A 16,983-nucleotide genomic window follows, 5' to 3' on the forward strand; every position below is an offset into this window, starting at 1 on the left:
ATGTAAAGTGGTTTGAGTACCCAGAAAAGCGTTATATAAATGTAACAAATTATTATTAATGCACCCTCTTCTAATATAGGCTTTATTAGGAGCAAAGTTTCGCAATACCTATCAAATCATTACACTACGTCAAGACTGTTCAGCGTATGCTGCATTAAGAATGTTAGTTTGTGAATATTGTCATGATGCTTATTTTTAGTTAAAATTGTAGTCTTATTTTATCTCGTTCCCTGTCATTGACGGAATTTTACGGCTTTGCATGATTTCATTTTTATACGTAGGAGGCGCTATTACGCAACTTATGAAAGAGGACAGAATATCCAGATTAAAACACAGGCAAAAAAAAGAAAGAAAGAAGGAGAAACAAGCGATAAAAGCATTGCTTATGCACGTTGTAGTCTCTTTTTTTTCTTTTTTTTACGCAATTTTTGTAAAAAATAAATAAAATAATTGATGAACCTTTTTTATGAACCTTACACACATGCAAGTGTTGATAAAAAAAATGCATGAAGCTAGAATAAAACAGGTTTTGCTTAATTTAAGAGGCTATGTTCTTTCTTTTTATGGGCCTATATTGCATGTTCTGATATTCATATAACAAAATATTCTGGGGGCCATTTTGTGAAAATGAACAAAAATGTAGGTGGTGGCTGGCAACCTTTTTAAAAACAATGGCAGAGAAAGAGTTAACTATTTATGAACCCAATGAAGCCATTTCCCACGCATAGGACCTCCAGTATAGAATAGTTTCAGTTTTGTTAGTTACAAAACAAACGCTTAATCATTAACTGCACACAAGTTAACTCAGTGTTATGTTGGTACATCCTGCATGCAGTTGGCATGAAACCTCAACTATTTAGATTTTCTAACTCTTCTGCTTGTCCCTTAGGCTAAACAGTCAGCTCAGTTCCCACATGATCTGGAAGGCGACAGAGTAAAACATAAAGGTAGGTTGCTTTTAATTCATTATCTTTGAGCTAAACTTTTAAGACTTCAGTGTCTAAAGTGCTCTTGAAAATGTAATCCGAGTGAAGCTACTAGAAAGGTTTATCAAAATATTTTTTTCAAGATTAAATCTGGTGGTGCTGTTGCTGTTAACAACATGTGGCAACTTGTTATGAGATTTCAAGTCTCTCTTTTAAACTTAACCACAAAAACCACAACTTTTAGCATAAATGGCATGACATTTTAAATATGGTTACATTAAGAAGAATTCAATTTTTTTCCATATGCGGTTATGTAACAACATAATCCAACAGGGACTGAGTTGTTTGGATTTTTGGACTCAGTCCAAAAACCAAAGAAATCCTGCAGCTCAAATTGCAGCTGACGAAAACAAGCGTGTGCTGCAACCGTCAAAAAGAAACTTAAAGATTCAGTGCACTGTTACTACTCATTTTCAGAGGTCTCTCAGATGGACACAGTCTTCTGATTTTCTTCATTCTGCACTGTTGCTGCCAAACAGCCAAAGGTAAGAATATTTTGCAGAAAGTATGCAGAAAGCAAAGCATTCAAACCAAATAAATAATAATAAAAAAATATAAATAAATATATATAAATAACATGCAGATGTAATTTGATTTCAAAACTGGTGTGCAATAATGCACAATAAGATTTTTATTTTTTTAACATGCATGGAGTGTTGTTTTGCAGATATTGCTGTTTTTGGACTTAACTGGGCAATGATTTTTCTGTTTGTTATGGAAATGCTTTGTAAATGTTTTAATTCATAATATTACATTTTGCTTTTTTTGTGTGTGTGTGTGATATTTGAATTACTACGGTAAGGTTTTACAGTTTTTCTGTTGACTTACTAAGAAGTATCTAATGTTTTTTCCCTGATTATAATATAAGGCATTTAAATGCATTCATCACTGATCAAAGTATAAAGATTTCAGTGCCGTTGACTATAGACATAAGACATTTCTATAATATAAGATGAGGTTTTATCCTTGAAGAAAACATGAGAGCATTCCATGCTTTCATTTACGTGTGCGTCATTTGGACAGAGAAACATGTTTTACTCCTCCTTAAAGGAACAGTTCACTCAAAAACAAAACTTATGTCTGTTCATATTCATCACTTATGTAAAGCTTTTTTTGTCTGAACAATTCTTTTAAGAACACAAAAAAACATGAACAGAACCCGTCCCTTCCAGACAGGGCTGGCCCAAGCCTTTATGTGGCCCTAAGCAGAATTTTATTTGGGGGCCCCTCGGAGTGTGTAGTGTGTAGCCAAGATCGCATGCGATGTAAAGCCAAAGCTCAGGATTTATGTGCTCACACTATGGTCCGAACGTCGAGCTGTGACGTGACTGCGCGCACTACGTGTGAAATATGCGCTACAAACCCCCGTACCGGGTTGCGGCGATCGACTATGACTGTATTCAGATATTGTTACAACAAGCTCTTAATATCAAGACGATTTGGCATTTCCAATTTATGTATTACATTATTATTATAGTATTAGGTCTATTATTACTAGTATTTTATTGTTAGGCTATTATTAGAGTAGGCCTACGTTTATTATTAAATTATAGGCTAATTAATTTGCTGAACACAATCATTTCATAGCGCATCACCCCATAATCGACGAGCTGCGAGGATAATAAAAGATTATATAGAAGCTTACTCCTCATTAAAAATGATTTAAAAACATTTAGGTCGATTATAGGCTACAAGGAATTAGGCCTATAATGAAAATGATTAACAGTCTAGCCTATAATATGTCCGAACACTGCAATAAAATGTCATCAATGAAAATGAAGAGCAGCTTTATTTCAAAACCAACTAGTTTAACACGAAATAGCTAGGGGTGAAGTCAGGAAAATTGGGACACTTTTTTGGTAAACTGTGTATTAAATACAAATTCATATATTCCGCCTACACTATTAATGTTTTAAACAAATGCTCAAAGTCTCTTGTATCTCCAACTACGTTTTTTTTTAAGGAATATGGGTGGGTTTTTAAGATATAGGCCTATACAGAGATTCAATAATGATCAGAACCCATTTTTATTCTACAGACGTTTTTATGTAAATTGAGACAGTGCAATTGACTGTTCGCAAAAGCCACGCCCCTTAGTTATTGTTACTACGCCCGTCAAACAAGTGAGAACCAGAATTGAGAAGTCCGTGCTTTTTCTCTTTTTTTCTCTCTTGTTTGCTGACTGATGAGGGGCAGCAGTGCCGTAGTGAAACGGTGTTTGTACATGTAGCCTATTTTTTAAGTATAGTTGCAAGCAATCATAAAATACAGCAAGTTTTAAGCTCGTGCAGACCTCACTGCCATAGGCGCATCGTTTCACTATCTTGCTGAAATCGGAATGTTTGACGGAGGTCCTTCTCCTTAGTTACAGTTGCTGAGCTAGGATTGGACGAGAACCGTTCGAGGGCGGGGTTTTGCGAACTGTCAATTGGTAAAGTGGGACACACATTTTCAAAAGCTATATTTTGCACATCTCTGCAAAAGAAGCTTCAACATGTTTGCTAGCTTCTTCTCAGACGACTCTTTTTTTTCAAGGGTGTATTTTGGAACACATCATGCCCTGGCAAAATAAAAATGAAACGTAGGTTCCTGGCCTGCCTCCAGTCTTACCCTGTACTCATTGGTTGCCTCTTTTATTCTTTGTTTACTCCACTGATACTTCTCTTGTTTGGCTGACATTTTTTTTCTTCTGCATAGCTTTGTGACATTTTATTTAAAACAAAACTTTTTACATTAAGCAATTTATTATATTTTATTGTATAGGATGTCCCACTTTAGCTGAATGCTACTGTCCCATTTTATCTAACATGTTAAGCTAAAAAAAAAAAAATCCCAAATAATGGAACGAAGAATTTTGCACATCATTGCGTAATCATACGAACAGATGTAATACAAATGTATATTGTATATTAAAATACTGTTTGTATTAGAATTTTAACCTTAACAATTTTATAGACTTAAACTATGTAGCTACAGGCACTTAACATGTGCTTTCTCAGATATTCCAGCACTTGAGTAGTAACCACGCTCGCATCGTTTATATTTGACCAATCAAATGTTGATATTCAAATTATGTACTGTTGTGACAACATTTCAAGACCACCCACCATTATCACAATTTACTTAGAGCACCTCACCAAAAAGCTTATTTTTCCCATTTAGCTGATGTCCCAATTTTGCTGACTTCACCCTACTTCTCTTTTTGATTTAGCCCTATCTCTAGTTGTCTTTGCAGGAATATGTGCCGAAATCTAGTCAGTTTTTACTTTTACTTGTTGGAGACTTCTTCACCGGCATAACTCTCACGCAAAGTTTGCATTGCTTGTGTTGTGTGATATCCACTGACTCGTCTTTATGGTTTAAAACGAAAAGAGTCCAATAGGCTATAGCGACGTAACATTTTTCATAATTGCCAAATGATGGATAATGGTTCACATTTCCTGTGATAATAAAATTAAGTAAATACTAAATAAATGAGTAGGCTAAATAAAGTAAAAGTGAAACAAGTAAATTAATGATAAAGTAAATAAAAGAGGCGCCGGTACACGCTGGCGGCTTGGAAGACGTGGGTAATATGGATTACTCCATTGGATTAAATCCGGATAAATGGATTATTCCATTTTATCCGATTATTCCATTTTGCAACACGAACTGGAGGTAAGCAACAGTTTGCTAAATAGCAGCTAGGCTGACAGCTACAGAACTTAAAGATCTCCCTCTTTTTCGTTTTCTTTCTTGCTGCATTAAAGATGAAATGTTTAACTTCTGTCTTCGCGGATTCGCAGTGAGGAAATCGTAAACTTCGCAGCTCTGAGGGGTGATCAAAATTTCTGACATGCCAGAAATTCATCCGACTGTCCGATTGCCAGTGTTGGTCCGAATTCTGACTCCCTGCCAAATTATCCAAATTCTAAGGCTCAAAATCTTATTCAAATGCTCAAATGTTAGTTCGCTTATGCCTTGTGCTCTGCTTCTAGGGCAGCGTATTCACAGTGAAATAATCCATTTCATTTTGTTTCAGGATTTACAAGATGTCGACAGTAACTACGGTTAATGTAACCAACAGTCCCTGGACCAACATGGACTATGATTATATCATTCAAGAACTTAAAAAAGTTGAAATGAATACAAGCAGTAATCAGTACAAAAATCATATCTGGATGACCTACTTCATTACATATTTTATTGTTCTCATCCTTGCTGTGCCCCTCAACTTCACCGTCATTGTCATCATCTGCCGGAAATACAAGAGTTTTCAGGAGGTTGCCATTTGGATTATGGCGTTGGCTGTAACACATTTAGTCTCCTGTACATCTGTTGTGTTTCAGCTCCTGTATGTTTACAATGAATTTAAATGGAATTACGGAAATGCAAGCTGCAAGCTGTCATCATATGTGACCTACGGCAGTATGTTCTTCACGGCAACCATGCTGAGTCTCTGGAGCATTAAATCTACTTTAAAGAACATGTGCACAAAAAAGATCAAGAATTGTAACATCATTCTGATTTCATTCTCCTGGACTATTGCAGCAGTCTTGGCATGTCCTTCGCTGCTTTCCAGAGAGATCCAATATCTTCAGTGCATTGATGACTATGACTTGGACAAATCCAGAACAACTCAAGACGGCACTGCAAGGCTGAAGGCTGTCGTTGTCATGCGATTTCTCCTCGGGCTAGTGGTGCCAGCTTTGGTAATGTTTCTCAGCTGCTGTGTGACATCTCATAAATTATGTAAATTATGTAGGAAGCAGGCACAAATCATCTGTGCTATAAAGATTGCCTACTTTGTGTGCTGGGCCCCTCAAATCATCTTAACTATGCTTCAGGCCACTGTAAGCGGCAGCCTGGGTGAAAATATGCCGAAATATGGACTTCCAGTTGCTACCGTACTGGCCACAACCCACCTCTTTACTAGCCCACTCATCTATTTGTTACTGGGACGCAGTATTAAAATGAAGTGGATGGAGCATGACCCGGATCACACTGAGAATCGCATTGATAGGGTGCCCTTAGGCAACTTTAATCATTAGAAAATCAAACTCTGAAATGGCAAAACCAAGATTCTCTATGGCCCCCTGTATTGTCCAATTTCATTCTTTGTTATGAACAACATCATGTTGTTAAACAGTATCATACAGTATGTATACACTTTCTCATTCTCTTATTGGTCTCATTCATTCAATAAGAATTGCTACACTATTAACCTAATATATATTTCCTATTGTATATATGAATCAAGTTTATATGGCAACTTTTTTGCCATTGTTTTTCTTATATTCTTTTTTATATTGGTGCTGTATTATAATATTGTTGCTGTGTTTTCATAATACTTTAATGTATCTTATATATACACAGTGTAAATGTAACCATGTATAAACCTGTTTATGGTGTAACGAATATAATACAAATGAATATATGATTATATGTTTGTTTGTTTGTTTGTTTATTTGTTTTTTCAAATTAGAAAGAGAGAATAGACGGTGATCCAAAGTAATAATGAGAACATGTCTGTGTGCATTGGGCCTTATTTAACATGCAGACTGATTTTATGTAAGAGTAGATTTAAATATGATTTACAGAGGATGTCATTCTGCACGCATTGCATGAATGAGGTCCATGATGCAAGATGCTGACAGAGCATGCAGTTGCTCTAAACATGCATGGGAAAAGTGTTTCAAAGCATTCAATAGATGGTGACAATTCATCTGTCAATCATCAGAGCAGCTCAGAGTGCTAGCTTCTTTCAAATATATATTTATCACATGTCTATATGTAACATTTACATTATAGCTGACATTAAATACAATTGCATATGCTGAATAATTGCAAATAAGTAAAGTAATTGCAAAAAGTGAGTTTTGACTGTTGACACCTGCACCATGTACTGTTTGTGTTTCTGCGGTGAGCACAAAATTTCCTGTCAAGGCTGAACTTTTTCACTGCTATTATTAGCTTGTGCATTGGCATTGTGCAAAGTGTAGAAGACAACTCTAGAGTAGTACTTGAGACAACTCAAGACTAAAGGTCATTGCACACTGAGTCCGAAATTTTCGTATGCGTTTTTTCGTATTCGTGATTTGGTGGCTCTGAATTGTCAAAGCACCATTCAAACACCATTCAAACTGAACCCGTTTCGATTTTTTTTATGACGGACGAAAGTTCCGGAGGCAGTGTGCAAGCGTGATTGACATAACGTGAGGTTGTATTTATTTTTTAACGTGCGAAAATTTCGGATGCGAATTTCGGACTCGGTGTGCAATGGCCTTTGTATTTTAAAGAGTTAGTTCACCTAAAATTGAGAATTATCCCAGAATGTACTCACCCTCAAGCCATTTACATGACTTTCTTCTATCAGCCAAACACAATCAGAGTTTTATTTTTTTTAATATCCTGGCTCTTCCAAGCTTTATAATGGGAGTGAATTTTACCATAGATTTTGAAGCCCTAAAAAGTGCATCCATCCATCATAAAAGTTATCCATTCGGTTCCAGGGGGTTATTAAAGGCCGTTTGAAGCAAAGCGATGCGATTTTGTAAAAATATCCATATTTATAATTTTACAAATATTGAATTCCGGTAAAGTCCGTACGCAAGTCTGGTTCCGGCGGAAGAGTGACCTCTGATCACGACGTATGATGTAGAATGTAAGAGCAGCGTAAGCTTAGGTGAGACTGTGAGTGTAGACACTTCTCACGGTTCAAACAAATAGGGCTGGGCAACAAACTCAGCTCTTCAAACTGATCCGACTTATGGTTTTCCTAAAAATGAAGATTAAAGATCATAAAAAGCCCATAGACTTACATTGAGGTGGTCAAAACTTTAATACAATAACTCTAATTTAGTATTTTAGCCACATCCACTACATATCTATCACTGGCAAAGCCTAGAAACTTGCTTAGAACATGTTAGCAATATGCTAATTCATGCTAGCAAAATATTAAATCATGCTAGCAACATGCTAATTAATGCTAGCAGCGTGATAAAATGCTAGTAACATGCTAAATCTTGTTAACAACATGTTAAAACATGCTAATAGGGTAATGTATCCTGGGAGATACAACTGATATAAAAACAATTATTTGGATTTGTTTTATTTAAGTAGATGACTTCAAGTGACATGAAATATTTTTTTTGCTGATAATTTTTCACTCTTGCCTATTTTAGGGTTAAATGAAGAATCAATACAACATCTATCCCATTTATGTCTTGTTTGACATGCTCAGATATACGTCACAATAGGGAAAAAGGAGCGGTCGCTATTTTCATTTCATGTTTATTTATAGAGCAACCTGAGGAGGATGGGATCTTGGTTCTTGGTTCTTCCTGCTTCTGATTTTTTAAGTGGGATTGCATTTGGCTGGTTTACAGAAAGCATTAAAACACAATTTCTCTGCTTTGGAATGGTATATAAAATAAACTTGTGAATTAACTGTCCAGTAATCGGACAGCATAAAGAGTACGCGTATTTGACGGCTTGTCCGAGGAGATGGCGTCAAGCTCTGTATTTTGGCCCGAACCCAGAGGACTTCCCTAGTCTCTCTAGCTGGGATAGGAAACTATAGCCAAGAGTGAGGAGTCGGGGTGGCGGAAGGGATGCAGAAAGCTGTAGAGGAACATATGTGAGTAAGCTATATATATATCTATATAGGCCTCCTCTTGTGCTGATTGGATAGATCACTAGAACGTGTTCTTCCTGTACTTTGTTCATAAAATATAATTTAAATTATAACATAAATGTTTCAAGATTACAGACACAATATTCTATGAAGTAGCTGTTCAACATGTGGTCACTCACGTGTGAAGAGAAATCCTGTGTGAAGAGAAATCCATCAGATCAGAGATGGTAAACTCGAGATCCACTTTCCTGCTGAGTTTAGTGCCAACCATAAACAAAAACATCTTACATGTACTTAAAATATTCCTTACATGAAGCAGACAGGAACAGCAGTGTTTCCAGTCGCACTTTTTGGCGTTCATCACTTTCTTAACCCCAAAACAAACATACAACATGACCTGTGTATTCTGATTCATGAACAAATTACTCTTAAAGGGTCATGAAATGCTAAACTATAATTTCTATTTTAGCTATTTTAGCATAAATTAATTTCATTAGAGAAAAGATAAAACTGTTTAATTTTGTTTTCGGTTAGTAAGAGTTTCTGTGCGGCATAAATTGTCTTCAATATACCCTGAGTCTCATCAATTCTTCCACATCGTGAGTGTAACCGGACTTTAGAGCGCCCAAAGAAGTTCCAAAAGTTATGAAAGATTCCACAGCACATAGACCAGGGGTGCAAAACTCAGTTCCTGGAGGGGCACAGCCCTTTATTTTAGCTGCAATAGTTAAACGCACGCGATCAAGCTAATCAAGTCCTTTCATATTATTGGAAAAATACAGGTATGTGTGCTGGAGCAGGGTTGGAACTAAACTCTGCAAATGCAAGGTGCAAATAGTTTCTGACTGGTCTGTATAAGATTATTTGTGGTAAGGAGTCAGGAACCAGTGAGCGTTTCACAAACTTTACTGAATAAACATAAAAAGGAAAGTAAAAGTGGCAGCTCCACGGATAACTGCCGTACATACATAAAGAAAACAACATAATGTCCAGACTTGGTCCTCACTTGTCCTTCACTGTCACACGAGACCGGTGAAGCGCACAGGTGGCGCTCATCATCAATCACGCCACCGGCCTCGTGCCATTCTTTCATGGCTGTTTCTATGGTAAGTAAAACAAATTATGGTAACACTTTACAATAAGGGTGCACTAATAAGCATTAATTCATGCTTAACTAATGCACAGATAATACTGAATTAATGTATTACTAATAATTATCTAAGCTATTCATTAATGATTGCCTCATTAGCAACTAATGAAGAGTCTGTCTGGTTAATATATTAGTTCATATATGAATTGTTATTCATTAAATATGTAATTGTGGATTAATTCCATAATCACTTATTTTATTAACTAATTGTGTTCATTAATTTGTTAATTACCACAATGAGCCTAATATGCATTAATACATTATTAATTACAGCATTAGTAGAGTGTCAATTACAACAATTACTACATGATGAGTTAATAATGATGTGCCTCAACAAGTAAAGTCACAACATAATGGTTGTTAGCTAATGATTAATTAATCATTAATGACCATCACTAGAGTTTATAAAAGCTGTTTATTAAACACTGGTTTCCAAAAACATTGTAGTAATTCACACACTACTAATGCTGTAATTAATAATGTATTAATGCACATTAGTTTACCTGTATTATCTGGAAGTTGAAATATAAGGCTTTGGCTCATTGTGGTAATTAACACTATTAGTTAATAAAATAAGGTAGTATGGAATTAATACACACTTACATATTTAATTAATAACAATTAATATATGAACTAATATATTAACCAGACAGACTCTTCATTAGTTGCTAATGAGGCAATCATTAATGAATAGATAATCATTAGTAATACATTAATTTAGAATTATCTGTGCATTAGTTAAGCATGAATTAATGCTTATTAGTGCACCCTTATTGTAAAGTGTTACCAAAATTGTATATATATATATATATATATATATATATTTCCTTTTGAGTGATTTATAATCAAAGTATTAATTAATAATCAATATTTTTCTACATATAAAAATTATCTGAATGACTTGTCTGTGCCTCTCACTGAGAGAAAGAACATGTTATCAGGATGTTTTGGGGAAGTTTCCAGCTTGACCAATTTCAACCTTGACGAGGCTGGATCCTGTGTTAGTATTCTTTGTTTTGAGAAAAGTGGTATTGGAAGTGGACAACTGGCACTGTGGAGATTGACTGACTTGTTTTTCCAGACAAGCTGGCATCTAGAAACACAGTTCTGTGACCTGGAAGGCCTAAAACCAGGGTTCGGGTGTCAGCCTGATAATCAATCTGGATATTGTTACAACCAATTGTTTTGTATTCTCTTGTTTTCTTTTCTCTCTTTTGTTTTTGGAAGTGTTTGTGTCCAGGTACGGTGCTGATTGGCTCCTGCAGGCTAATGACTGGCTCATCGGGATTGGTGCATTCGATGGGGCTCGTCCTATTAAATGTATGCCACATTTAGTTACAGGGTATGAAATTGTATATTTGTGTGCTCACTGCTTTTGCAGAATTTTTTCTTCTTGTGTTTGTCTGGTGGTTTTCATCAAGTGAGAAAGAAAGTAGAGGGTTTACTATGACGTTACAATTTTAACTTGATAAATTTACGACTACGCCTAATAAATTTGCGCCTACAGAAGAACAACTTGGGAATTATCGGAAAGATGATTTATGGTTAATTGCAGATTTTTTTTATATTGACGTGCCTCGAAAAGAGCTAAAGATGGATATTAAGGAGGCCTTGCCCAAGGAGTTGGTAAAACAAAGGATCTTACCTGGTGAACCTGAGGTAACGAGTGTTGCTACAAATCCAGTGTTTTCTGACAATTTAGAAGCTTTAGAAACGGAGCTGAAGTCTGAGGAAGACATACGCATAGATCCCGATAGTACCTCTTCACCAAAAGGAAAAATGCTTGCAATCCGACTAAAGGAGTTAGGTGTGGTGTTAGGCTGACAGCAGTACCAGAGTCAACTTTTGCATGTCCGAGCACTTGAGCTTGAGACAAATAGAGACATCCGGCTGAATGAGCTGGAAATTGAGCAAAAGACTGGGCAGACGCTGAATCCCTCTTCTCCTGGATTGCAGGGTAATGCTACTCCTGTGCCGGCTCTTACCTCATCGCCTCTTCCCGCTGCATCGCATATTTAACCGGTGAGTCAAACTGAATTCGATATTTCCAGAGAAATTTCGTTAGTTCCCGCATTTAGAGTAAGTGAAGTTGATACTTATTTCACTGTTTTTTAATGTATCGCTGCTGCTTTGCAATGGCTGAAGAATATTTGGCCTTTACGTTTACAGTGTAAACTCGTGGGTAAAGCGCAGGAAGTATGTTCGACATTGACTTTAGAACAAAGTCTAGACTACGATGTAGTGAAATCCGCTGTGTTACGAGCTTATGAGCTTGTTGCAGAAGCCTATCGGCAAAAATTTAGAAAGCATGTGAAAACCTTCAGCCAAACTTTTGTTGAATTTGTCCGAGAAAAGACTATTCTGTTTGAGAGGTGGTGTGCAGCAAGTAAAATCAGCACATTTGAGCAACTTAATGAGTTAATCCAAGTAGAGGAGTTTAAGAATTGTGTTTTTTTAAAAAGATAGTAGTTAATTTGAATGAGCAAAAGGTGACATCACTCACCGAAGCTGCCATCTTTGCTGATGAATTTGTGCTTACCCACAAAGTTGTATTTTCCCCTTTAAGTTTTTCTCATTGTATCGCGGAACGTAGTCACGACCCTAAAACTGTGATTGTCCAGTATGATGAGCAGGGTGCTGATTCTCATGAGTGCTTTTACTGTCGTGAGAAGGGTCATCTGATTGCAGTATGTCCTGTATTACAACGTAAGAATCAGAGGAAAGCACAGAATACACATAAAAGTGTTGCATTTGTGCGTACTCACTCTTCAGAGTCTATGCTTTCGATTGATCCCACTTTTGAACCATTTGTGTGTGATGGTACAGTCTCCTTTTCTGAATTAGACACCGAGCATAAACATGTACGCATTTTGAGAGATACGGGCGCGGCCCAATGGTTTATCTTGGTAGATGTACTTCCTTTTTCAACAAAGTCCAGCTGTGGCTCAGATGTCCTAGTTCAAGGAATTGAACTTGTGGTAGTCAGGGTTCCCCTTCACACGGTATATTTACGTTCCTCTCTTGTGACTGGGTTAGCTAAAATAGCCGTACAGTCTCAGCTGCCACTGAAAGGCATTTTTCTAATCCTTAGGACTGATTTATTCGGAAGCAAGGTGTCTTGTCTTCCTGAAGTAGTTGATATACTGTACCATGTATGTCAGAAACTAATCCTGTATGGACTAAACCAAACGTATTTCAGTCCTGTGTGCCCAGGCCAAGCGAGCCCAGGCTCGTAAGTTTGAAGAAGAACTTGATCTCTCGGTCTCATTCATGTGCTCAGATCTGCCAGATGTGAAAACTGGTTTAGACATGAAGATACAAAATTTGAGCTTTGGACCAGATATTGACTTTCCTTTTGACAGGAAGCACCTAATCAAAGCACAATAATCTGATGGTACCTTGACTTCTTGTTTTACTGCTGTGGTGGATAAAACAGTGTTACATGATCATGTATTTGATTATTTTCTAGATGACGGAGTACTTATGGGTAGGAGTCCTGAAGCAAAACGTGACTGGAACTCTGTTTTCCAGGTAGTTGTGCCGAATTCTTACAGATAGTATGTTCTATGTGTTGCTCATGATAATGAATTGTCTGGACATTTAGGTATCAAGAAAACTTATGTTACGGTCCCCCTCTCTGCAGTCTAGGGGATTTAAAGGGGAATGTAACAATAATAAAGAAATAAAGAAATAAACGTGAGAAATCTCCTTTTCTTCTATCCCAGCTCTGTCTTTCTCCCAGTTATGTTCAAAAGATTTACACAACACCTTTGATTTACACCTTGCCACAAAAGGAAACTGAAAGAGTTTACTTAAATAGTTATTTTCTTTATTAAAGATTTAACCAATATATTTATAAAACAATCTGAAGATCAGATAGGTAAAGAAATTAGTTTAGTAACCAAATCGTCAGGAGAGGGCCAGGCCAAAATAACAAACAAAACAGGGGCTTCCTGAAGTTTAAACCCAGTTAAATTCCCTAACAAAAAGAAATCAAAATTAAAGACAGTTATCTTACCTCTCTTCCTGACTAACGAAAACTATAAACAGGAGAAAAAGTTAAGGAGTGGATACTCCAAACAAATTGGCACCCAACTCCTTACACGGTTTAAACTCACACAGTTTAAATTGTGGTTGTACTCAGACAACATAATTTACAGATAAAGTTTAGTTCACAGCAGATAACACCAACAACATCTGGAATAGCTGAAGAGGGATTCCTCCTTTACACTGCTTCTTTACTGCTTTATACACGCTGCCAAACTCCTGCTAATTAACATCAGCTGTGGATGGTTTGGAGTGCTGCATGAGAGAGAGAGAGAGAGAGAGAGAGAGAGAGAGAGAGAGAGAGAGAGAGAGAGAGAGAGAGAGAGAGAGAGAGAGAGAGAGAGAGAGAGAGAGAGAGAGAGAGAGAGAGAGAGAGAGAGAGAGAGAGACAGAAGGAGGGGAGAAGGATTACGTCATGGGACGTAATATGACACTTATAACAATCTGTTAAAACACTTCTTCTGGCCTGGCATGAAAGCTAGTGTAACTCAATATTGTCGATCATGCCATGCTTGTCAGGTTGCTGGAAAGCCCAACCAGGTTGTTGCTCCAGCTCCAATGAAGCATGTTCCAGTAATGAGTGAACCTTTCAAGAAGCTGGTAATAGATTGTGTTGGACCCTTGCCGAGAACTGAGAAAGTCAGGCCACTCCTATTTGTTAACCTTAATGTGTTCTGCTACCAGGTTTCCTGAGGTGATTCTGCTATGCACCTTGAAAACTCCTGCAATTGTGAAGGCCATCGTCAAATTCTGCACAACGTTTGGTTTGCCAAACATAATTCAGTCAGATCAGGGATCCAATTTTATGTCCCGTGTGTTCCGTAAGGTACAAGGTGCTGATTGGCTCCTGCAGGCTAATGACTGGCTCATCGGGATTGGTGCTTTCGATTCCAGGCACACCTTAAAAAGTCCTGATGTCACTTCCTTTGAGGGGCACATTGTGTTGTTGTGACGAGAGAGCTGTTGGTTTTGGTGGCTGTGTAAGCGTGATTAGATGAATTTTGACTTAAGAGCGATCATTGTTTGTTCTCTAAAAGAATTACAGATTGTAAGTAGGAAACTGTTTGGTATTTCGACCATATTAACTGTTACTGACACTAATTTGGACTACCCTTTCAAAACTGTTTGCTTGAGCTTAATAACATTTTGTATATCATTGTGAAGTTTGAGGGTTTGGGAAAGTAGAGTTTGACGCCATTATTGTTTATTGTAAACCCTTTGATCTCTGTTTTTGGTTAGAGAGTTAGGTTAATACATTGTACTTTTATTTTATTTTTCTTTGGTTAGGTTTTAGGAAAGAGGTCAAAGGAAGAAAGTTTTGTTTGTTGTTTTGGCAGGGTCAACTCCTGAAGAAAACTTCCCTATTTATTTTGATGTTACTTTTTGTTTGATTTCAATAAACACACAAGAGATTCCCCGGTTCCACTCTCTCATGTCATGTTGTGTCCTTTACCCCTAGACGGGGCGTAACAATATGTGAGGAAATGTACTATGTTTATCTATTTCTTAGCCAATCAGAATCATTCAACCTGAAGTAAAGACGAGACCTTGGTGCTTAGACCTTGGTAAAGGGTTAGACCTTCCTGAAGGGTTTAGGAAGTCCTTGTAAGTCTTAAAGCTGGCTTCTGTTGATGAAACTGCAAACAATTCTTCAGTAACGGTTTCTACAATTTATTATAATTCTGTCAGGTCTTCATTCATCATATCTGGTTCTTGTAAATTCCCCAACAAAGTCATTTCATACTTGTAATGTATGTATGTCTGTATGATATTGCATCTGCATGTAATGGACTGACTTATGGTGCTTTTGGCTGCTAAGGTATGTATAATTTACATTTGAGTATTTGGTGTTTTTCTGAAATTTATAAATTGAGTTTTTATAAATTTGAAGGTACGTATCTGAGGTTGTGGTCAGTGAAATGGGTCTTAAGATCTGCTTTGCATATTCAGAGCAAGAGATTGCATGAACTGAATACATAAAAAAAAAAAAAAAACTGACCAATGAATATTGAATAGTATGGTTTTGCAGTCATTTATGGAAGGATTTCTATAAAAATGGTAATAAATATGCTCTGGTTAAGCTCAGAAACATGTAGGCATGTAAATGAACAGGATGCCAAACAGGTTGAAGCCTAACTGTCACGGTTCATGAATTCACTGCTTTTTCCTTGTCTCGTGTGATTGTTGTGTGTATCATTAGTGTGGGCGTGTCCTCTGATCACCACTGATCATTAGCGCCAGCTGATGCTTATCCACTCACCTATATATTCTCTGTGACTGGTGTCTCTTGTTGTCAGAGCGTTGTGGTGTTACCGGTGTTGTTCCTGTCCTGTTTTGGCTGTGTCCTGTGATCTTCGTTCTTTCATTCAAACGGCGGATTGTTCGTCGTGTCTTCGTCTCCGCTGATGTTGGTCACTCATCTGGATTCGGACTCTCGATTCATCCACCCGCCACCAGCCCGGTTGCCCGTTGAAGTCCCTGCGTCACTCTCCGTGTGATATACTTGAATAACATGAGGAGACGTCCGTAACCTTGTGAACCTTTACTGAACAAGGCAACATAGAACATGCATCTCGTTCGGCAAACACCAGTCAAACCTCTGGTCAAAAACACATATCTCCCGGAACAGCCACGCCCTCCCCAGGCTCTTAGCCTCTTAAAGGAACCTCACTATTGCAATAGTCAGTCAATACATTACACCCCTTTTCCCCAAAAGGGCCTGCAAAGTCAATATGCAGCTGGGACCATCTTTTTGTTATCCACTCCCTAGGGTGCACTTTCGCCTTAGGAGGTGCATCACGTGACATCTGACAGGTTTCACATGCTTTGACTGTCTCCTCAATGTCTCGGTCCATGCCCGCCCGGCCACCACACGTAACTCCTTGCGAGTCCCTTCATGCGTACAATGCCCGGGTGCGTGTCATGCAACATAGCCAGTATTTCTCTCCTCGCCAAGCAAGGAACGACCACACGGCTTCCCCATAGCAAACAGTTCTTATGTGCAGAGAGTTCATGGCGGTGCAAAAGGAAGGGACGTAAAGCAAAAGGAAATGGGCGGGCCTTAAAGAAACGTGGGGTAACTGTGGAATCAATGTCAATAGAGATCAGGGGGGTCCGGCAAACCCCAATGTCCTGAAAAACCTCGGAGTATTCAGTCAGTATTTTCTCTATGGACTGCAGCTGTG

At 37.6% G+C, this 16,983-nt stretch overlaps 1 protein-coding gene across 3 annotated transcripts; it reads left to right on the forward strand.

Moving 5' to 3' along the window:
- Positions 1-710: 710 nt before the first annotated feature.
- LOC306995828 (chemerin-like receptor 1) lies at positions 711-6,840 on the forward strand. 3 transcript variants are annotated; one of them, XM_079607756.1, is made up of 3 exons: positions 711-947; positions 1,404-1,471; positions 5,008-6,834. In XM_079607756.1, exon 3 carries the CDS (start codon positions 5,018-5,020, stop codon positions 6,014-6,016), a length of 999 nt encoding a protein of 332 aa, XP_079463882.1. In that variant the 5' UTR covers positions 711-947; positions 1,404-1,471; positions 5,008-5,017; the 3' UTR covers positions 6,017-6,834. The 3 variants fall into 3 exon arrangements, with proteins under 3 accessions (XP_079463882.1, XP_079463883.1, XP_079463884.1); XM_079607757.1 differs by having other exon boundaries at positions 765-947; positions 1,260-1,471; positions 5,008-6,840; XM_079607758.1 differs by lacking the exons at positions 711-947; positions 1,404-1,471 and adding an exon at positions 1,601-2,520 and having other exon boundaries at positions 2,604-6,834.
- The last annotated feature ends 10,143 nt before the right edge of the window (positions 6,841-16,983 follow it).

The sequence above is a fragment of the Phoxinus phoxinus genome (genome assembly GCF_949152265.1).
Source record: "Phoxinus phoxinus genome assembly, chromosome: 3".
Classification (NCBI taxonomy): domain Eukaryota; kingdom Metazoa; phylum Chordata; class Actinopteri; order Cypriniformes; family Leuciscidae; genus Phoxinus; species Phoxinus phoxinus.